This window comes from Vanacampus margaritifer, chromosome 2 (genome assembly GCF_051991255.1).
Source record: "Vanacampus margaritifer isolate UIUO_Vmar chromosome 2, RoL_Vmar_1.0, whole genome shotgun sequence".
NCBI classification, from domain to species: Eukaryota; Metazoa; Chordata; class Actinopteri; order Syngnathiformes; family Syngnathidae; genus Vanacampus; species Vanacampus margaritifer.
Window position 1 is genome coordinate 4,265,789 of NC_135433.1, and position 22,769 is coordinate 4,288,557.

Here is a 22,769-nt window from a genome sequence, read left to right on the forward strand (position 1 = left end):
GTAGCGCACTCGCCGTCTCATTGAGCTGCAGCTGAATTTGGCGTCGAAGAAGGCGCTACTGAATGGACGCACATGACTAGCGGTCGGACCTGCTAGGTACAAGGTTGCGTTTTCAAGTAAATCCATAAAATTACAGCATCCGAACCCAACATGGATCTAACAGAGCAGGTACGTAACATGTTTTCAACTCATCTAGTTCATCTATGTATAAGGTACATAAACGCATCTGTAATTATTTACTCAGCCAGCATCATTTTTACGGTTAAAATGAAAGTAATGCTACGCACGCTAGCTAGATGACTTATCACCAGTGGTATGGAGAGGACCCAACCTGCGCCCTCTGCTCAACTCCAGCAACTCTGCAAAACATCCTGACCTGTTGTAAGACCAGCCTCACACAAGGCCGCTACCCTTACAGGCACAGCCAGGTCCTCAAGAGTCTGGCAGCAGCCATTGAGAGCAAGAGAAATACCATCAACTCCCTGCCCCTGGGAAAGACTAATTCCATCATAGCACCAACATTTATCCGAGAAGGTCAGAAAAAGCCCAACCATCCCTCTGCCAAACTAGAAGCTGGACATCCAGCCATGGCCAGAGATTGGAAGCTACTTGTCGATATTAGCCAACAGCTAATCTTCCCACCCGGCCAGGCCAGAGATGGTACTCTGGCCATCTTCACTGAAGACTGTGTTCATCATAGAGCTCACTGTCCCATGGGAGAATGCAACGCAGGAGGATGATGAGCGCGAGAAACTGCGCTACACACACCTGGCAGCAGACGCTCAGCAGAAAGGGTGGAATACAAAAGTCTATCCGGCTGACGTGGGATTTGTGGCTTCTTCCACCATTAGCCTGTTGAAGCTCCTTGGGATTCACGGACAGGCTCTGCGGCAGACAATAAGATTAGTCTCTAAAGCAGCCGAGAGAAGCAGCAGGTGGATATGGGCAAAGCGGAAAGATCCTGACTGGGCTTATGATTGGGTATAAGACACAAGCTCAGGCGTGGCCACCTTTTGATGAGGATGTCTAGTGTTGAAAGTCTCATGTGAATACCATCGATTGGCACAATGGACAATGTATCATCATATCCTGTGTTTAATGATTCTGATTCGACTAAATATGTGTCTTTTTTTAAGTTCAACTTTTATTTTATGTTTTTTTGTTGTTTGTTTTTGATTATAACCAATCAGGCATCATGTTACTCCACATTTAGTTTTTCAGTGAATGCAACGCAATAAGTGTTTATAGCGGAAGCCACCAACTGCTGTTTTTCATGTGTTAATATTTACTTTTAAAACCACCATACAGCACCAGCACAGTTTTTGGTTTTTGGTTTGGTTTTCTACAGCAGAGATGGGCAAAGCATGATGGGCCATCATAACATAGAGCCGTTGCTTACATTTTCACAAGTGGCAGCACTCCATCACCTTCACCAAACAGCAATTACACTTTAGAGCTCTGAAGTTTGCCCAAGATGTTTTTGGAGATCCAAGACAGTGTTTATTTTGGTAGGTGTATACTGCCACCCTATGGACATGACAAGTAGTTTAGTCAAAAATAATGAGTGGCATGTTGTACTGTAGGCCTATTTTATGCATCAGTATAGGCTTTCCCACAACAAAGTGGTTGATTAAAATATATGTCATATGTATTCATTTTTCATTCATTTAGTTCATTACAAAAAATCATTAGTAAGTGATTTGAAATACTTTTTTAAGAAAAGATTATTTAAAAATTAGGGGCATCAGGTGATTAAAATTTGTAATCGTAATTAATTGCATGACTTCACTAGTTAACTCACGATTAATTGCAAATTTTATATCTGTTCTAAATGTACAAAAAAAATCTCGGTTTTCATACTCTTAACAAAATGGGGGGGGGGGGGGTTAACACTAATAGAAATTGTTCAAATGAATTTTTGACGTCTATAGCTGTCAATGGCAGTGAATGAGTTAATGTATCCTGTAATGCATAATAGTCTTGAGTGCACACTACATTGAAACTTGAGATAAATTATATAGACACTAAAATAATGTAATGTAAATGTGCTAATAATATAGTCACATTCTTCTATCCAAGTTTAGCAATTCGTAAGAATTTAGAGGTAGAATATACATAACGTACTCGTAGATTAATATTCAACATAATTGAACCGTTTCTATGAAGTTACCCTCCTATCCGCAATGCTACCTTTGTGCGATGGGTGGCGGTAGCGCACTCGCCGTCTCATTGAGCTGCAGCTGAATTTGGCGTCGAAGAAGGCGCTACTGAATGGACGCACATGACTAGCGGTCGGACCTGCTAGGTACAAGGTTGCGTTTTCAAGTAAATCCATAAAATTACAGCATCCGAACCCAACATGGATCTAACAGAGCAGGTACGTAACATGTTTTCAACTCATCTAGTTCATCTATGTATAAGGTACATAAACGCATCTGTAATTATTTACTCAGCCAGCATCATTTTTACGGTTAAAATGAAAGTAATGCTACGCACGCTAGCTAGATGACTTATCACCATAAAATGTCTTAATCAATTTTTTTCTTGTCTAGATTATATTTGAATTTATTTTCATCTTTCTTCAATGCTGCTCTTTTATTTGCTTGTTACGTTGTCGGTTGCACTACACTATCAATGCAAGTGATCGTGTGAATATTCACGCTGTAAAGGACGACTAAAGTTAAAGGAGTCACCTAAAAGCAGCTACTTTTTTTGCTAACGAGCTTGTCCGGACTTTGCGGGGTCATTCTACACGTAGAACATTCTAGAACACCTTGTGTATGCAATGTGAAGTCCTAGTGCGATCAATCTCGATATTTGTATGCATCTATTTATTTTGTTTTACGTTTTCATCAATCAATTTGAGATTTGAGATGCAAACCAAAACAGTTGATGAACCTAATGCATCTGTCCGTTATCTATCAGCAGTGACGTCATTATGATCGGGGTTGAGCATGTGGACTACATAATCAGTTGCGAAACTGCATTTAAAGGAGATGTTACGTATTTGTTCCCATGATGTCAAGTAGTTCCCAGGTGGCTTACTGACGTCTATAATGTTACTGTAACTTGTAATATTATTTTCATCAACACTTTGACTTCCTACACTGCTCTTTTGATGTTGATCTCGATGGTGTGTAATTTGGAGCCAGTCAGTATATATATATTTTTACTTGATGTAAAACGTTTGAGAACGAATATTTTTAGAATATAATCTAAAAACATTCAATAGTTGCAGCTGCTCAGTAAAGGTTGGAAAATGCTGGTTTATAGGGGTGGGAATCTTTGAATGCCTCACGATTTCATTCCAATTTTTGGGTCTGCGATTTGATTCAGAATCGATCTTCGATTAAGAACTATTTTGATTCTAAATGATTTGATTGACAATGATTTTTGCTTGAATCTATAGATGTGCAAGGAATTGGAATTGTAACACGCAAAAGAACGGCTCCACGCTGCAAAAAAAAAACAACTTTTATTGGAATAACTTGATTGTGACTTTTTCCTTCTACTCTCTAATGTGGCTACAACTTAGACCACGTGGAACCACACTGCCCCTCAGTGGCCAAAACGGGTACAACATGAACAGCGCTCCAAATAAAGACAGTATAAAATAATTTAAATAAAATCGATTTTGGGACATTTAAAATCGATTCTGAATCGTACTAAATGAGAATCGGGATTCTTATGAGAATTAATTTTTTGGGCACACCCCTACTGGTTTAGTTGTTTGGTTGCTAGTTGAATGTAATCACCAACCAACTAAGAGATGAAAATGAGCTCAAATGTGAGTTTCTGAGTTTTCACAGAACTTAAAAGCCACCGAATTCCCTGAAAACAGATCAACCAGTTGGAGGCAGACTTGCAGGAGCTGGGTTCTCTCATTGAGAAATCAGAGAGGAAGAGGGTGCAGGAGCTGCTCAAGCAAGAACAGAAGAATGTTGAGAAAGAGCTCGCCGCCAAACGCCAACAGAAAGAGCAACAAGCTCGGAGGCAGGCCGACCCGGCAGCGTCCACCAAGGCGGTGTACACGATCAAAATCACCAATTACGGTAGAGCCAGCAACACACTGCTTGTAATATTTCCCTTCGATAACATTCTAAAACGTTGCGTGTTTCAATCCAATACAGCGTGGGACCAGTCGGAGAAGTTTGTGAAAATTTACCTCACGTTGAAAAATGTGCATAAGATTCCATCTGAGAACGTGGAATGCAAATTTTCAGAAAGGTATGTAGCACTCGGGAAAAATTGATCCAGTTGTTGTTGCGGCGACGTAACCCACATTTGTATGCAAGACGGAATACGTCATTGTCTGTCACACTAACCACAGTAGCAATGTAGTGAAACACTAATGTGATTTTTTTTTCAAGGCTGACACGATTAATATTATTATTATTAGTGAAGGAGACCAATTTTTGTTTGTGGAAAAGGAGAAAATATTGGCATCAAAAATGTTAATAATACAAACTTTTTACATTTTACAGCATCTTCAAGTTATTTTTTTTTCAATCTAAGAAAACTTTCCTTTTTTTTTTGGTGTTGTAAATAGTAAATCCTTGTTGTGGTTGATGCCGCATGCCAAACTAGCAAGATAGCAGGGGAGACTGTTATTGAGACTGTTAGACATTATTATTGGCTGTGTACTTTAGCTCTAATATATATATATATATATATAAGTACATTTATCAGTGGGACAAAAATCTCACATTAAGAAATAATTATTTTACATCAACTCATATGAATGTGGATGTTGTGCTGCCGCTACCGCAGGTCATTTTCCGTGTTGGTGAAGGAGCTCGACGGGAAGAATCACCAAATGACCGTTCTTAATCTGTTGCATCCGATTGATGAGCAGAACAGCAGCACCAAGGTAACAAACACTAACTGTTAGCTCTCCAACGGCAAATGTTCAGCCAATCCTCTTGACATCTTTTGTCGGGATGGGCAACGAATGTAGAATTGAATCGTGACTTCAGTTTTGGAATTCTCATGATCATAAAAAAAAAAATTATAACCAAAGAAAAATGATTAATGTGCCGAATGACATTGTGAAAGTACCCTAAACGCAGCATGTTGCTTGCGTAGAAAAATAATTACGCACATTGTTTATCTAAATACAAGAAATAGTTTGTTTAAGCTACTTTGTTAGCTTAATGCTACTAGCACTCAATGCTAAATGGCTAGCAAAAATTAGCATTAACATCAATAGAGAGATTAACCTTCGAGTAAGAAAACTTGACACACAAACTCTGTAAGAACATATTACAGGCAGGTAATATAAAAAATACTCACGGGCTCATATTCTTTCTAAGCTGTGATAATCAGTTACATTAAGAAAGTCTGCCACGTTCTTCTTCTACTCTTTTTGTTTTCATGGAAGTATATCTCCATCTGTGCCCCACACTGCCCCTGCGAGGCCAAAGCGCACACAACTTTAATCTGTTTACATTTATTTATTCATTTTGGCTGCTTTTTAATATATTATATTACTTTTTGCTGATTCATTTTTCTGTTTCTTTTCATTTTAAATTGAGTTTTGGTAGTTGGATAAATGCTAATTTTTTTTAACTCAATGAATAATAGTTTGCAAATCATGATTTCAACATTAGCCAAAAACGCCATGGCCTAATATTTCCTCAAATGCCTGCTCAGGACAGAGCATAGAAAACTCAGATTGTAAATTTGCGGTGTACAGTAAATTAAAATGATTTACAAAATGCTATTAGAATAATATGAAATGTCATGTTTGTACATTTCTATTCCATATCCATTTTCTTGGCTACCGTTTTTGTTTCGCAATATCTTTAAAAGCCTTGTTCTGCTCCCCACAGATAAAAACAGACATGGTTGTGATCATGTGCAAGAAGCAGGCGGCCAAGAAGTGGGAGTGCCTCACCGCAGTGGAAAAACAGTCTAAGGAGAAAGAGTAAGACCTTGCCTCATTTGAACAGATCCATAGGTGCGATTTTTTTTTTTTCAACGCGACTAACTCTCCCCATTTCCCGCACGCGCGTTTCTTCCCGTCGATAGTAAGCCCAACCTGAATGACAACGCCGACCCCAGCGAGGGCCTGATGAGCATGTTGAAGAAAATCTACACGGACGGCGACGACGAGATGAAGAGAACCATCAACAAAGCTTGGTCGGAATCCCAGGAGAAGAAGATAAGAGGAGAAGAAGGCATGATGGAGTTTTGAAGTGCAGTCAGCGTTGCTCCATAGCGGGGACTACATGAGAGTTGATGGTTTCCAGTCGTGACCAATACACAAATGAGATGACTTCCGTCGCTTTGTCTGAAACGTGGATGACTTGCTACAATGATAAAGTTGTTTTAAAGAATATATAACCACTACTGCTAGTATGCCATTACCCGTGTTGAGCATGTTCTGGTTTAACTTTGAGCAAAACTAATTCAGAAAATTGTGTGTCCTGTACAAGATATAAAGCATTAAATTAGACCTGAGGTTAAAAAAAAATATTGACATGAGTGCTTACCACCATCAGCCTTTCTTTTATTGGCATTCCATAAATAGAAAATGGTAGCTCACAGTTTCCAAAAATAGTTTGGGTTTTTATGCACCGTGTCATTTGTGATTTGTCTTTTTTGATGTTTTTTTGTGTGTCACTTTTCTGTTATCTAATTGAAGGCTTGTTAGCTCACACCATTCCACTCATTTGTGCAGTTCTCTTAAATACAATTTTAAAACACAATTTTTGTTCGTTTTAGTTTGATTCTTTTTCATTACAAAGCAACTACTTATTTCCCTGATTGCTTGATTGTAAACCACTTTCAGCTTGGGGAATGCACTAATAAGATGTTACCGACAGGTGTTACTGTTGAGTCATGTGTCTCAAGCACAAATACAAGTCCCGTCCTCATTTTACGCTGTATTTGCTAGTACGTACGTCGGGACGCTGTCATGCATCGTATCGTAGTCTCACTAACCATGAGTCAACGATATAGTAAGTACGAAAATCACTTGTAGTCCATCAATATAAGACAAATGAAGACCATAAGTACCGAGATGACTGTAACTTGACTCACTTCATTTTTTGGTTCGTAAATTCAAAACGTATTAAGCAAACTGAGGCTACAATTAGAATATGCTAGGACGCTTTTGTCCACCAGATGGCAGCGATCATCTGATCAGTCCAGAAGGATCAGTGTGAACGTGCACGCGCGCGAGAGCGTACGTAAACGTTGAGATAAATAGGGAGAAGTACAGTTAATCTAAATCTGTGCTAGCCTGACAGGCCAACAACATTGTCTGCTGGCCTAAACATAATCAGCAGCTAGAATTTCAATTCTAAATAAATTACTGTATATTTGACCCATACTGGTTGAGTTCTGAGTGTGGTCACATATCAATTTAACTTGCATCTCGAGGCACTCAATAAAAGATGACAAGGCGGCACATTTGGGGAATCGGGAAGGTATAGTTATGAAAAATAATAAGGCAGCATCAAGTGTTTCTTTCCATTCATTCACATTTTCTTCCATTTTGACGAGCATGTCTGAACCGCCTAACCACGCCCACAATTTGTGACGTCACCACCGCCTATATATATAGTCATTGTGGCGCGTCCACTACGGACATGCCAGATGGATTCAGTGGACTGAGACGAACATTCTCCCTAAAACACACCAGTTTCTCCTCCAAAAAGGAATATAACGAGATTCTTTTCGTGTGTGTTTTGCGTGACGCCGCCGCCTTAAAATGGATATCGGATGTTTCACGGCGGCACAGCGTCTGTCGTGCCACGCCATGACTGCGGATTTAACCAACAAGCCTACCGCCGATGGAGCCCAGCAAGCCGGCGCTCCGGGGGCCAAAGCCGGTCGCTCGAAATCCGAGTCGGCCAAACCGGAGCTGGCGCAGGTGGTGACCGACGCCAGGACGGGACGCTTGTACAGTAAAGGGAAGCTTTTGGGAAAGGTACTTGATGATGGGATTTCATATGCGTGTCGTTAGCATGTTGCTTGTGTGGGCAAAATGACACGCGGCAGTGTTGCAGGTGTGTGTGATCAGTACAAGGTGTGCCTAATTTGTACGGGAAATGAGTCTAAGCTTTTTATTATTATTACAAGACGCGTCGCACCCATTAAGATGATGCATTATTATTATATTTTTTTTATTTGATCATTTTAAATTGGTAGCCAAGTCCCTTGTCAACATGTTGCACGTCATCGCTCACTGCTGCCAAGTCATGTCTGCTGCTGTGAGATGCCGCAGAGCCGCCGGCCACATCAATTTCACGGTTAATGAGAATGCAGCAACCCAGCCTGCCTGCCATCGTCCACCCGAGCCTTTTTTTTTTTTTTTTTTTAAATGCATCAAACGTATTCAAATGACGCTATTGGTGCTTCAGGCGCAACAACCGAGTATCGGTATCAGCTTTCTAAGATACACTAATGCGTTTTGGGCTCAATTGCTGTTCAGCTGACATGTAATCAAGGGTGGCCATTTCACTCTTTCAAGGTCCCATGTGGTGCACCAATCAATGTTAAGTATATTGTGCTTAAATAGGGGCTGTGAATGTGGTTTTCCCCACCCCTGCAATCAAGTTATGAAATCACGTTTGACCAGTTCAAACGTGATCAACTCAGTTTTCCTTCACAAGGGGGCTTTTGGAGGCATTTCGACTCAAATGTGGTGTAAATGGCCTCTTAATGTGCGCTAGAGGTGGCCATTTCCGTCTTAAATCAAAAATATTAGGCAGTGGGTGACATTGAAGATTATATTCTCACGTCAATCGCAAGCTGCTGAGATTCGTAGCATTGTTTAAAACATGAAAAGTGCTTCAAAGCAGGAAAAACGTTTGCCTCATTTCACTTTTTCCTCTCTGACTTATCGTTTGGCTAGTTCATTATTGCCACTGTAGAAAATGTGCTTAATGGCGTCTTGAGCCATTTATGTGTGTGTGGATTCCACACCCCTGCATTAAGTTATTCGGGTTATTTACTTCCCTTCTTCTCCCCAAGGGTGGTTTTGCCCGCTGCTACGAGATGACAGACCTGTCGAACAACAAAATGTTCGCCGTCAAGGTGATTCCACAGAGCAGAGTGTCCAAACCGCACCAGAGGGAGAAGGTATTAAGGCGACTGCGGCGCACGGTCCCGTTCCTTTTGTGCGTCCCCCGTCACAAATGAAATGGCTCATCGTCTCCTCGTTATCGCAGATCACCAACGAGATCGAGTTGCACAAAACGCTGTCGCACAAGCACGTGGTGAAGTTCTCGCACCATTTCGAGGACCAAGATAACATTTACATTTTTCTGGAGCTCTGCAGTCGCAAGGTGAGGACTTGCCCGGAATCGGTTGTCTGATTTTAACGCGACATGCTCAACCAATGCGACCTGACGGCTAACGTCAGTCCAAGGTTACAGAGGTTGGCTCATTGCGCCCCCTCTTCCTTCTACGTGCAGTCGCTGGCGCACATTTGGAAGGCGAGACACACGCTGACGGAGCCCGAAGTGCGATATTACCTCCGGCAGATCATATCAGGCCTCAAGTACCTCCACAGCAGAGGCATCCTGCACAGAGATCTTAAACTAGGTATGACAGTGGAAGGGCTGCTATGTTCTGTTATGATGGCAATGTTGCGAGCGAGCGTGAAAGCATCCGAAGTATCTGCTGTGACTTTGACCGGGCTACGGAATGCTGACTTCAGGGGGGGGGGGGGGGGGAAAAAAACCAACAACCTGCTTTTGTTTCTTTTCCAGGCAACTTCTTTGTGAATGAAAACATGGAACTGCGACTGGGGGACTTTGGCCTCGCCGCCAAGCTGGAGACGGTCGAGCAGAGGAAAAAGTACGTTTGTTTGCAGGGCTTACAAATTCGCAGACTAAGAGGATTGTCTCTTTTTTTTTTTTTCTTTGTTTTCTTTTTGGGATTTTTTTTTTCACAATGTAGATGAATTTGACTTATTGTCTGGGGTCACCAATGTCCTTGGCTACTGATTGGTGCAAAGGGATACCAGTTTGATACACACTTCTGATATAACAATGTGCTCAAATTTCTTTTAATCATGTCATAATAAGGATAGACCGATTGTCGGCCGATGCTAATTATTGAGCATTTTGACGCATACCGGCAATTGAGATTTATTAAAAATCTGACGGCCGATATAAAATCAATTTAAAACTGTTGACGTATATGGGAACAATAAATGTTAACTTTATAAGAGATGTTGCTGACACTGGCAACACTCACAAATTCTGTTTTTGTTTGAAAAACAAAGTACAAATTTATCATTTCAGGTATTTTGAATTTTGCAAAACTTTATTTAATGTAGAAAACATTAGGGCGCTATTTACTTGTTTAAGATTATAACTTTTTAAGTCATATTCATGACCCAGGGAACCCCATGAACTCTTGGTTAGAATTTTAAAACAAAAGAAAGTCTATTGTCTAAGATTTATATAAATACATTTGCAAATCTGAGAAGGTGTTCAATAAACATATGCTTAAAAAGTGAAGAGGTGGTGTTTGTATTTTTTCTATTTTTAAGCCAATATTTTCCCTTTTAGTGAAAGTTGCAAATTTCGGTTATCGGCCTCCCTGACTACTAATAATCTGTATCGGCCCCGAAAAAAATATCAATCTTAATATTCATCTACATGAAGACATTGCAAATGTTAATTATTTCTCACTTCCTAGGAAATCACAATGTCTCATCTCTGGTGAACTATTTTTGGCATAGGCCTGCAGCCTACTCACTATTCTACTTAGGGGTGCTTTCTGACACCTTGTTGGTGACCCCGGCCTCAGGTGATGAAGCCCAAGGTTGCCCAAACAACACTCAAGTGCTTTTTAAGAATGAATGCAAAATCCTGTCTACTGCTATATATTGCATTTGTAGTTCTGTTTACTAACAGTGATTTGCACACTGGGCGTTTTATTTTCTGCGCAATCATGCAGCCTTTCTCGATCACCCACCTCAACCGGTTTGCAAACGGCGGCGGTTGAATGTAGTGCTGAAAGCTCAAGTTTCAGTGCAGCTTTGACACGTTGCCGTGGAATACCGGCGTCAAAATAGTTTAGCACGGCCCCCGTCAGGATGGCAACTGCATGCTTTGAATGTCTGAAGGTGTCCAATTGACTCTCCTGTGCGTCCCCTCTTAGAACCATCTGTGGAACGCCCAACTACTTGGCCCCCGAGGTGCTCAACCGGCAGGGCCACGGCACAGAGTCTGACGTTTGGTCACTTGGATGTGTCATGTAAGTCAACCGACTTGGCAGTCATGTGTAACCTCACACCTTTGTGTCGGCCTTTCTGACTTTGTGTGCTTGAAGTCGTTCTACTGGCGTCGCCCTGAGCGAGCTGGAACACGATTGGCAGTCAGTTGTGAAACGAGGACATAATGTGCCCAATGCAGTGATGTCAAAACTTCTTATATGGCCAGTTGCCAATTTGGTAGCAGTTTGAGTTTAGTACAAGTGCTAGCTATGGTGGCAAAGCACATTACAACAAGCAGTATTTGGGCAGATAGTCGTACTTAGCTAAGCTGCTTATTGGTACTCTGAGTTTAAGCTTACTTTAAAAATCAACACAAAGAATGACACATTGTGTATTTAACCAAACCATGTTCGCTTTTCATCTCTTCAAAGTCTGCTAGCTTAATGCTAATACACCATGAACGGTAAACTATTTTTGATTACTTGCTGTAATTATAAACAATTTGAACACAAGTCGGAGCAGACAAAGCGGCAAAAATACTCTCATGCGTGAATTCATCGTTTGTGAAAGAGGACTAATTTGGTGGCTAAGGCGTGTACACCTGAAGGGAACTGTACAACATTGTAGAGTGCTAGTTTCCTTATCGTTATTCTACCCTTATTATATCTTTTTATTCTGCCATATTTTGTCCTTCAACTACTTTTACATTTCTCGACAGATTCAAACCATTCCAACTTCAACATCTTCCAAAAATTCAAGTTTCGCTAGCCATTACTTTTTTTAGTTTTCCCACAATTCAACATTTTTAACCCCCAAAATCCCCATTTACTTCCAATGACACATTCAACAATTCTTCCTTTCAACATTCAAAATGTTCACCTCATTCAATTCACCTGAGTGATTTTCAACATTCCCACATACCAAAAATTACTCACTTTTCACTCTCATTTGCACATTTTCATCCGTATCATTTCACTTAATTCCAAATAATTGTGATTTAATTGCGTCATTCAATGCATGCATTTTTCACCATTACCTTTTAATGATTATTCAATATCAGTCCAAGCCATTCAACATAATTCTATTTCTTTCAACAACATTCAATATGATTCCACTTTTCTTAATTTTTTCATTCAGCATTCACAAACTATTTCTCCAGAAATTGCTTCATTTAGTTTAAAAAAAAAAAAAAAGCGATTTATGGAACATATCACATTACTAATCCTCCAATAACGCCTTTTAGAGTGTCATCTTCTTACAGATTGTAGTTTTGTTTTGGTTCTGAATCAGGAGAGATCAGTTGCGACAGAGTGCTGAGGCGGATCTATTCTAGAAGGATACAGGGCCGCAGACCACCCTAAAATCAATTTTGATTTGCCATACATTTTTGTTTAGTTTAGTTTTTCTTCAAAAATAACAAATTTAACAAGATAATTGTTGCATCCTTTCACTGTTCTGCAATCTGGACAACCCCCCCCCTGTCGTGTCGTGAGCCGTGACACGTTTTTTTTTTTTGCGGCTTTCGCTTTCAGGTACACGCTGATGTGCGGCAACCCCCCCTTTGAGACGCTCGACCTGAAAGAGACGTACAAATGCATCAAGGAAGTTCGCTACAACCTGCCCTCCGGCCTGTCGCCCGCCGCACAGAAACTCATCTCGAGCATCCTGCAGAAAACCCCCAGCGACAGACTCACTCTGGATCAAATTCTCAACCATGAATTCTTCACCAAAGTAATTCACGTTGGCCAAACTTGATCGGAAGGGGGGACCGAGCCAAACTCTTAACTGCCGGCGTGGTTTTAACGGTCATTGTCTGTTGTCCCCTGCAGGGTTTCACCCCCGACAAGCTTCCCCCCAACAGCTGCGTGATGGTGCCCGAGCTGCATCCCCCCAGCCCAGCCAAGAAATTCTTCACCAAAGTGGCCAAGAGCCTTTTTGGCAAGAAAAAAGCCAAAGGTAAGCTTACATCGCACGTCAACATATTTGCATGTCTGGCCGCTAATTATACGGCACTTGTCGCCTTGCAAGTCCGGTTCCGTCTCGTGGGAACGTTTGCTTCAAAAGGACTTGGCTTTTTGTTTTGCAAGTTTAATTTTACGGGTGTGACTCATCATGTTGCAGTGGACAAGGCGCCTTGTGAGGAGAAAGAGGACAAGGATATTTCCAAGCTGGTGTCCGGCATCGTCAAGTGCTCCATCAACCGCCAGATTAGCTACAAAACTGTCGGCCCAAATGAGGTGCGTCTATTTTGCCTCGCGCGTCACCATTTCATATCGGGTATTTTTTGACTGTCTATTTTCATAAACTTTTTAAACTGATGCACATTCAGTATGGCTGCTTTTACAGTTGATGAGACGCAAGTGAAGAATGGAAAATTGATTTAACATTTAAAGGCATAACTAAGTATGACGAGCTGGAATTGACAACTTTTTGTCGAGTCCTCTTACTTTTTGATTTAAGATATCCAATTATGACTCGTCTGCAGCGTCATTTCGGCGAGGATAAGTGACATCAACATGGATGTAAATTGGGGGGGGTTCTCGTATTTCTCATATCTACAAATTAGTTGCCGCTATTTAACTCTTTGACTGCCAGACGTTTTCAGAAAAGGGATGCCGTGGGTGCCAGCCGATTTAAGCATTTTTGACGGATCTTTCAAGGTCCACAGAAAATGATGTGTTTGGACTATGGAAACACACATACTACCAAATGAAAGATTGGACTCTCATCTTTCATCACAAAAAAAAGTTTGTTTCTACCTTATTCCGTTTTTCAGTAATCAACAATAGAAAATAATTAGTTTCACCTCTTGTTTTGAAAAAAACGTCTTTTAACGTCTTTGGCACTCCTCCATAGGATTTTACTAAACGTTATTTAACGTTTTTGGCAGTCAAAGAGTTAATACAAGTATTTGCAACTTCAATTCAAAATATGAAATCTTAATCTAAGCTATCTAAATCAACATGTAAGATCTTAAATTGAGGCGAAGTCAAGATTTCTTGAACTGAATTATGCCTTCTTTGTACAAATGCAGTACAACTGTCAGGTCATGCGTGACCTCAACAAACTGTGTCAAATGAAAGTGCATTTTTGTTGTCACGCATGTTATCTTAAAGGGAAAGTCAACCATGCATTTTTCTGACTGTTATATGCGACCTCGCTAGTCTAAACATGACATTCTGATGAATATTACATTTGTGGAATATGCAGCAAAATCCAGCCATTTTTATCCATCTCAGGTGGCGGCCATTTTGCCACCCAACTGAAGATGACATCACAGTTGCTCAGGCAACAACCAATCACAGCGCACATCTTTACTGAAGCTGAGCTTGAATTGGCAAAAGACTTGCTCTTAAATCCTCCTAACCCGGCCTGCTGTCTGTCCACAGGTGCCCACACAAACCGGTCAGCCGGTCAGCTCGGTGCCGCTGGAGCAGACCCCCGCTGAGGAAGAATCCAGGAAGTCGATCTCGCGCTCCTTCAAGGGCACCATGGCCAGCAGCTCTGAACGTAGGAACATGTTATAGACTTTTTTTATTTTTATGTAATCACTCCAATGAGTTGTAACAATTTTTTTAAATTTTTTTGTCTCTCTAGCATGTGAGGATGTCGTCACTCCCTCAGTCGTGGCTGAATCCGCCATGAAGGTTCTCAATGGCTGCTTGGCCGTCATGCCTGCAGGTAAGATTCGTTCCACATGTGCAACACATCACTTGGGGGGCCGTCTTACTTGGCGTTGCATCACATGGAAGGAAGTGGAGCGGTTCGAGTTTAATCAGATTTCTTTTTGCCAGTCTAAGCGCTTTAAATCTTGATTTTCCGCTGACTCGTGATTTTAAAGGACTTGATGCCTTGTAGCTTTTATGTGTAAAACTCAGATGTGAGATTTTTTTTTTTTTTTTTTTTGGGGTCAACTTGTCTTCTGTCTGTCTTTTTTTTTTCTTTTTTTTTTTTGTGACTATGATTTTTGTTTCTGCAGCCACAAGAAACCCCCCGTGCCTGTCCAGGCCGCAGTCCTTCCTGTGGGTCACCAAATGGGTGGACTACTCCAACAAATACGGTTTTGGCTACCAGCTGTCAGACCAAAGCATCGGCGTGCTCTTCAACGAGGGGACGCACCTCAGCCTCTGTGACCAACGCAAGTGAGTGCAAAGCCCCGACAACTTCTCTTGAATGTGAAGAAATTCAAACGGTTGACGGTTTTGTGGTCGTGCTGCCCCAGGACGGTCCACTACTGCTTGACCAACAACGAGCACTTTAGCTTCCCTGCCAGCTCGCTCCCCGAGCAGCTTCGGAGCCAGAAACAAATTGTGGAGCTCATGGCCAACTACATGGAACAAAATCTCATGGAGGTACGATGAAGGGAGAATAAAATTAACAAAAAAAATCAAGCGCTCCGGATTGGTCTGTTCTGACCCATTTTGTTGCCCACCAGGGCGGCGATATTCACTGTCAAGAACCGGTTGCTGGTCCTCCTCCTCTGCTGTTGCAGTGGGTGAAGACGGACCACGCGCTCGTTATGCTCTTCAACAATGGGACGCTACAGGTTGGTACAAGACTGGCACGTCTCTTCACCAACTTGCAAATTGAAAACGACAACTGGAAAGTCATTGTAGTCAATTACAACTTGGTTGACACTTTTTTTTATTTTTATTTTTTTTTTTTGGTCAGGCATCTATTTTGACGTCCATTTTTACTTTTTCACAACTAAAGGCAGTCCTGTCTCATGCAAATGCCAAGTACGGCTTTCATTATGACGACCGGAATGAAGCGAGCAGTTACTGCTCGGTGTTGCCAATTTGGTGACTGTGGCTGAATTGAGCAACTTTTAAATCTAGCTACTTTTTTTTTTTTTTTTGTGGTATTATTGGAGACTTGCAATAACTCTTTGACTGCCAAAAACGTTAAATAACGTTTAGTAAAATCCTATGGAGGAGTGCCAAAGACGTTTTTTTAAAAACAGAGGTGAAACTAACCATTTTCTATTGTTGATTACTCAAAAACGGAATAAGGTAGAAACAAACTTTTTTTTCTGATGAAAGATGACAGTCCAATCTTTCATTTGGTAGTATGTGTGTTTCTATAGTCCAAACACATAATTTTCTGTGGACCTTGAAAGATCAGTCAAAATGCTTAAAATCGGCTGGCACCCACGGCATCCCTTTTCTGAAAACGTCTGGCAGTCAAAGAGATAACTGAGGTGCCCTCCAGAGCCGTCGTTGTTCAGCCTGCAAATGGAGGTCACTTCTCAAGTCACCACTGGCTCATTTCACCTATATTTTGCAAAATAGGCAGATAGCAATGGATTTACTTTTTGACTGTATCACTGGGTGAGTGTGCAGGCAGTCCTGAGGCATAAAAGCTATTAAAAAGTCACATTTCCCTGATAACAGTTCCGTTTGTAATTGTTAAACCTTAATCAGACTTGACTGCAACAGAATGACAGCCGCATCAACTATGTAAATAAATGATGACATCATACCATTGTGACATGGTAGAATCCTCCAATTAGTTCAACACAGTTCATTGCTACCTGATGACAAGGACAGCTTTTGGCTAATCATTTTAAAATGAACCTTCCACACACACACACAAGTGTTGCGCAATCACGTTTCGTACCACTGTGGTTGGGACCTCAACGGGTGGAGAAAAGGTAGCCATCTTGTCTCAGAATATCAGAGCAAGGAAAAGGTCTACTTTCTTAGCCTCACATTTAAGCAAAAGATGGAGTTAAAATTAACACGGAACACATTTTAGCGCAAAATCATGTATTTGTAAAAGTATTCCACCAGAGAATGTGTTTGAATTCTTATCATTAGTCTACCACCAATGCAAAGATGGTTGTCTGGAAGCAGCAAGGTGACTTTAGTTAACAAAGTAACCAACTAAAAATGCTTTTAAAAGGAAAACGGCTACATTTTAGTTTACCAACCAATTTAATAAAAGAGTCTGTAGGGTTGATTTTTCTTTTTTAATTTAACTCTTTGACTGCCAGATGTTTTCAGAAACGGGTTGTCCCCAGTGCCAGCCGATTTTAAGCATTTTGACTGATCTTTCAAGGTCCATAGAAAATGATGTGTTTGGACTATGGAAACACACATACTACCAAATGAAAGATTGAACTCTCATCTTTCATCAGAAAAAGTTTGTTTCTACCTTATTCCATTCTTCAGTAATCAACAATAGAAAATGGTTAGTTTCACCTTTGTTTTGAAACAAACGTCTTTTAACGTCTTTGGCACTCCTCCATAGGATTTTACTAAACGTTATTTAACGTTTTTGGCAGTCAAAGAATTTTAATAAGAAACTTTTTTTTTTTTTTTTAAATCCTTGATTTTCAGCAGCGCAGCCCTTAACTGGAGGAAGGAAGGTCGAACCGTTGTCTAGGAATTGTTGTCCTTTAACTTTGTCGCCTCAAAGTGAAATCATCTAGCGGCAGCCAGTAAAAAGTGCCACCAGATGACATCACTCCGAGGCAACAAACTAGCATTTTTGTGTTTGTTATAGCTCTAATGGTACAAGTGCTCTCCTTTTTTTGGGAGGGTTCAAATAGTATTTTTTTTTAAATATATATTTAAAATCTTGCACACGAGAAAAGCATTTTTTTTTTGTTTTTACTAAAACAAAATAACTAATAAAACTGCTCTGAAAATAAATAACTAATGAAAATGTCAAAACTATTATAAGACTGTGAATCAGCCTATGTATCATCTCCCTAATCATCATCTTCCTTGCGTCCAGGTGAACTTCTACACAGACCACACCAAGATCATCCTGTCCAAGTCTTCGGACTCGTACCTGCTGACCTACATCAGCCGCGAGCGCGTCTCCTGCACGTACCTCCTCAGCATGCTGAGCGAGATGGGCTGCATGGCCGAGCTGCGGCACCGCCTCAGATACGTACTTCATCTCCTGCAGCACCACGCCGACGCCTGAGGGGAGAGAAAACAAAACAAAACAAAAAAAACAGACTGACTTAACTGTGACTTTCGAGGCTTGATTGGTTGACAAGTTTTGCAGTGCCGTAATGGGCCGAGAGGCCCACTTGGACTGGTGGCCGAGGCTGCTGATGATATTTCTGCCCATTTTGATCAGATGACGCGTTGGCCTCAAGGGTTTGTGCCTGTCCAAAGTTTGTTTGGCGATGTTGAATGATTGGACACTCCATGATAAGATGCCTAAAAAAAATATCTATATACGTATATATATCTAACCCAAGCACCAATTCTCCTTCTTGGTTGCATGGTGCCAATGGAGCCTGCCGCTTTCTCATAGATGAAGTTAGTGCCGGGTGTGGCGTCTCCATGGAAACTCAACACTTAAAATTGCAACTCGTATTGGTTGAACACAGCGGCGGACTCTCTTCTTTCTTCTCTCTGCCGATTCCTGACCTGTGGACACGGACTGGTGCACTCATTCGTTTCTGTTTTCAGTTTTTGCGCGCAACAAAAAAAAAAAGAGCCAGCAGCAGATCACGCTATGATCTTTATTTACCTCACACGCACACTTGACATTCCTGGCCATATTTGGACGCTGAGGTTTTTTTAAAGAGAGCCTTTGCTGCTTCTGCCTCATTGTTGCCCGTTTTGTTCAGAGTTCACTGACATGGTACACAGAGTACTTTAGGGGCTATGGGAGTGACATAATGCACAGTTTTTTTTTTTTATTATTATTATTTTTTTTTTATATTTGTGTTAAACTCACCAGTTTTATTTGATTTTAACTCCTTACCAAAAGGCCTATTTTTCTTTAGTCAGATTTTAGAAATGAGTTTTAAATTAACACGTAGGTGGAACGCGTGTGCCCGCACGTTCTGGTAAAAGACGGACGGCCAATCCGGGAAACAAACGGAGGAGGAGAGGAGACGAGGGAGGGAGGGGGTGAAAAGTGCCTTTCTGAGGGATGTCTGTATAGTGCAATAACGAGCCTCTTTTGTGAATGTCAAGCTGACGGCTTTGTCATAGTTTGCGCGTGCTTTTGCGTTCAAAAGTGCGCCCAACGGCGCTACACTGTCACTTACCTGGTATAAGCTTTGAAAATGAACCCGCTCTCATCGACGTATTATCCCCAGCAAGAAGAAAACGTTGTACTCGTCGTACTGTGACCCTCGTCGGTTTACATTTGCTTTCTCGACCCCGAGAGTTGTGATCCGGAATGCAAAAGTGTCTCTCGTTCAAGTGTCGTCGTGTTTTCAGAAACAATGTGAAAGCAAGTCTGCCAATTCAGAAAAGTCTTGATTTTTCTGGCACATAAATTCCTGTTAATTTATTTTTTTATTTATTTGGGTTACTTTTTTTTTTTAATTTTATTTATTGTGTATATGTATGGTCTTGACAAAAGGAAATGTTCAATTCCACTCACTTTTTGTATGTATTGTATGGGGGGGGTACATGGGACAAGAATAAAGTTTATTGAAAAGAATGTTGTAAGACATTGGATAAAAATATTCATGTTGTCAGACATTTGATAAAAATATTCAGTTAGTATAAAATAACGAATGGATACAGTATTCCACTTATTTGCTATGTCTCAATATTTGCTGACCTAATAACTGTAACAAATCATTTTAGTCGTTTTTATATGAAACCTACTTATAGTTCCCCAAAAGAATGCTTATGTAAAAATTAGTTTCAAAGCTACTTGTGTAGATTTTAAGCCAGCCTGCAACCCACTTGTCACTTGAAGTCAAGGAGAGGCCTGAAAGTGGGCCAACGAGTTCTGCAACCTGCTTTGCTTTGAGCACGTAGCGCCAATGTGCTGATTTGACACCTTCAAACGCTGCCAAATGACGAGCTGGCGTCACGTCATTGCATGCTCTCCTGTCACATCCTTTGCCCACGTCCACTGTGATATGAACTCCAGCATTTAAAGTTGATTATATAAAGTAATAGAACCATTTTCAGCTTATGAAAGCTCATGTTGGATTTTTTTTTGTTTTATGTCATACAACAAAATAAGCCACGTTTGGTCACTCATTTTTGTTGTGAGGTACTGAAAGTGCATAAAAATGGCATCCTAAATATGCAATATTAGATCTGTCCTCAAAAGGAAAAAAAAATGAGGCAAGATGAATTTACTCAATACCATAATCTGCAACATAATCAGGTGGAAATAAAATAACAAAACTATACCAAAAAAATTAAAGTAAATCAGTGTTTTAACTCTTTGACTGCCAGACGTTTTCAGAAAAGGGATGCCGTGGGTGCCAGCCGATTTAAGCATTTTTGACTGATCTTTCAAGGTCCATAGAAAATTATGTGTTTGGACTATGGAAACACACATACTACCAAATGAAAGATTGGACTCTCATCTTTCATCAGAACAAAAAGTTTGTTTCTACCTTATTCCGTTTTTCAGTAATCAACAATAGAAAATGGTTAGTTTCACCTGTTTTGAAAAAAAACGTCTTTTAACGTCTTTGGCACTCCATAGGATTTTACTAAACGTTATTTAACGTTTTTGGCAGTCAAAGAGTTAAAGTAACTACTGTATTTCACTTAGGCTACTGTCAAATGAAATCATGTAACAAGCGAGAGCTTCACATAAAGCAAAATGAAGTCAATCGAAGCAATGTGAATTAAAGCTACGTAAGTCCCTTGAAGAAAAAGGGAAGCAAAATAAATATGCAAATAAACTATTATAAAGTTAAGTGAACTTAACTAAGTATTCCAAAGAAATGTAAGATGACACAAAGTAACTTGGACTAAAGCAAAATAAAGTAACAGAAGCGGGCAGAAGCAGGGGGAGGGGCTAGCAAGAACTCGATGGAGAGGCTAACAAGAGCGGCTAGCGGGAGAAGCTAGCAAAAGGTAGCGAGAGCAAAGCAAAATCAGACAACAGAATCACGGGACTCGGCGATGACCACCTAAAGACCGGTGCGAACTATGTAATATAATTAGCCCACGATTATGTATATTTAAAAAAATGCACCTTAATGTGATAGAACATATTTTTTTGCATATTAAAAGTAAAATATAGTCAAGTTACTTGGAATAAAGCGAAACAAAGCCATCTAATGCAAAACAATCCAATTTTAAGTTTTTAAATTTGACGAAAAGTAGCAAAGTACAGCAACGCATCGCAATATAAAGTGAAGTTAGACAAAGCAAAATGTTAAGTGAAGCTACTTGACATGTGGCAACGAGAGCTGTCAAAATTCATCGATTCATCAACAAGTAATGGATTACCAAATTGACTATTTTAATAATCAAGTAATCGTTTGGAGCCATTTTTTTTTTAAATTTTAAAAAGACATTTGCAAACATACGTTTTTACTTCGGGAAGGTAACATAGTACATCAATCCCACTTTCTTTTTTTTTTATCACTATACAAATACAAATTACAAAATAAACACCAATCACTGCTTAATAAACAGTAATCATGGGGGAAAAAATGCTTTTGTAATGCACTTTAATGCAAAAACATTAAAATGAAGCCGATTAATCGATTGACTAATCGATAGATAAATCGATTTAAAAAAAAATATTCGATAGTGACAGCACTAATAGCAACTGAAAGTAAAGTACTTGGCCCAAACCGATCCCACATTGCAACTTATGTCATCTGCATTGAAATGTAAAAAGAGTAATTTCGGGAAGAGTTGTTGTGAGTACGAATGTGACGTTCACATTGAGTGGAAACAATCCAGCGGCAGCAGAAGAAGCCTGTTGGAAGCATTCAAGTCCAGCTGAAGAAAGCGCTGGAAACAGAAGCGAGTGGGGGTAGTCAGAGCAGAGGAAGGGATGTCCTTCCTTCTGTGACCCCTCTGCGTGTGTTTGCGTTGCTGATGTCACAACTGCTGCAGCGGACGCATCACAAAACGCTTACGCGCGTCACGCCGCCGCCCTCCCGGAAATGTATGTTTCCTTTTACCAATCTCCTCCTGTGTCCCGTTAGTAGAACAAAGAAGCATGTCGCACACGCCTGTGCAGCCAAAATACGTTCACTCACTTTTGCCCTACTAGCAATCTGCTATCTGACAACGTTGTGGCCTCTTTAGCGTAACAGTGGAGATTTGAAGAGTTGTTTTGTTTAAAGGAGCAGCAAACCTTTCCTGTAGCTAAAGCAAAACAACGTATAGTAGCTGGAAGTCAAGTTAAACATAGATACATAACTAACAAGTAACATGAAATAAAGTAAATTGAAAAATACGTTCGAAAAATACTCACAAGTACGTTCGAACGTCCGTGTAGGCTAAATGCTACAAACATAGCATTTTTTCCCATACTGCCAAAACTAAATCACGTACTGCAGACATAATAGTAAATCATAAACGTCACAAATTAACGTTTTACTTACTTTTCAAACTTATTGGTATAATGTGTAGCAAAAGTGTGTAATAGCCCGTGGCATTATGGGAAAATATGCTATGTTTGTAGCATTTAGCCTACACGGACATTCGAACGTACTTGTGAGTATGGAGCTAAATGCTACAAACATAGCCCATACTGTATATGCTATGTTTGTAGCATTTAGCCTACAAGTACATTCAAATGTATTTGCAAGTATGTTCGAACGTATTTGCAAGTACATTTGAACATACTAAAATTGTTTGAACATGGATGCGAGTATGTAAGCTAAATGCTACAA

General features: G+C 40.4%; 2 protein-coding genes across 2 annotated transcripts; both read left to right on the forward strand.

The window, feature by feature from the left end:
- Nucleotides 1–1,923: 1,923 nt before the first annotated feature.
- Nucleotides 1,924–6,710, forward strand: cacybp (calcyclin binding protein). Its single transcript, XM_077558819.1, has 6 exons — nt 1,924–2,377; nt 3,842–4,052; nt 4,131–4,227; nt 4,771–4,870; nt 5,832–5,926; nt 6,031–6,710. The coding sequence occupies exons 1-6, from the start codon at nt 2,360–2,362 to the stop codon at nt 6,194–6,196; spliced, it is 687 nt and encodes a 228-aa protein (XP_077414945.1). The 5' UTR covers nt 1,924–2,359; the 3' UTR covers nt 6,197–6,710.
- Nucleotides 6,711–7,576: 866 nt separating this feature from the next.
- Nucleotides 7,577–19,600, forward strand: plk3 (polo-like kinase 3 (Drosophila)). The gene is made up of 15 exons (XM_077557575.1): nt 7,577–7,936; nt 8,983–9,090; nt 9,180–9,296; nt 9,426–9,555; nt 9,723–9,810; nt 11,125–11,220; nt 12,712–12,910; nt 13,009–13,135; nt 13,301–13,416; nt 14,569–14,689; nt 14,777–14,860; nt 15,159–15,321; nt 15,402–15,531; nt 15,615–15,725; nt 17,921–19,600. The coding sequence occupies exons 1-15, from the start codon at nt 7,718–7,720 to the stop codon at nt 18,113–18,115; spliced, it is 2,004 nt and encodes a 667-aa protein (XP_077413701.1). The 5' UTR covers nt 7,577–7,717; the 3' UTR covers nt 18,116–19,600.
- Nucleotides 19,601–22,769: the final 3,169 nt, after the last annotated feature.

Coding starts and splice junctions, on each gene's coding strand:
- cacybp (XM_077558819.1), top strand. Junction 4,053..4,130: donor GATCAAAATCACCAATTACG/GTAGAGCCAGCA, acceptor AATCCAATACAG/CGTGGGACCAGTCGGAGAAG. Junction 4,871..5,831: donor AGCAGAACAGCAGCACCAAG/GTAACAAACACT, acceptor TGCTCCCCACAG/ATAAAAACAGACATGGTTGT.
- plk3 (XM_077557575.1), top strand. CDS start 7,718: ATGGATATCGGATGTTTCACGGCGGCACAGCGTCTGTCGTGCCACGCC. Junction 14,690..14,776: donor CATGGCCAGCAGCTCTGAAC/GTAGGAACATGT, acceptor TTGTCTCTCTAG/CATGTGAGGATGTCGTCACT. Junction 15,532..15,614: donor TGGAACAAAATCTCATGGAG/GTACGATGAAGG, acceptor GTTGCCCACCAG/GGCGGCGATATTCACTGTCA.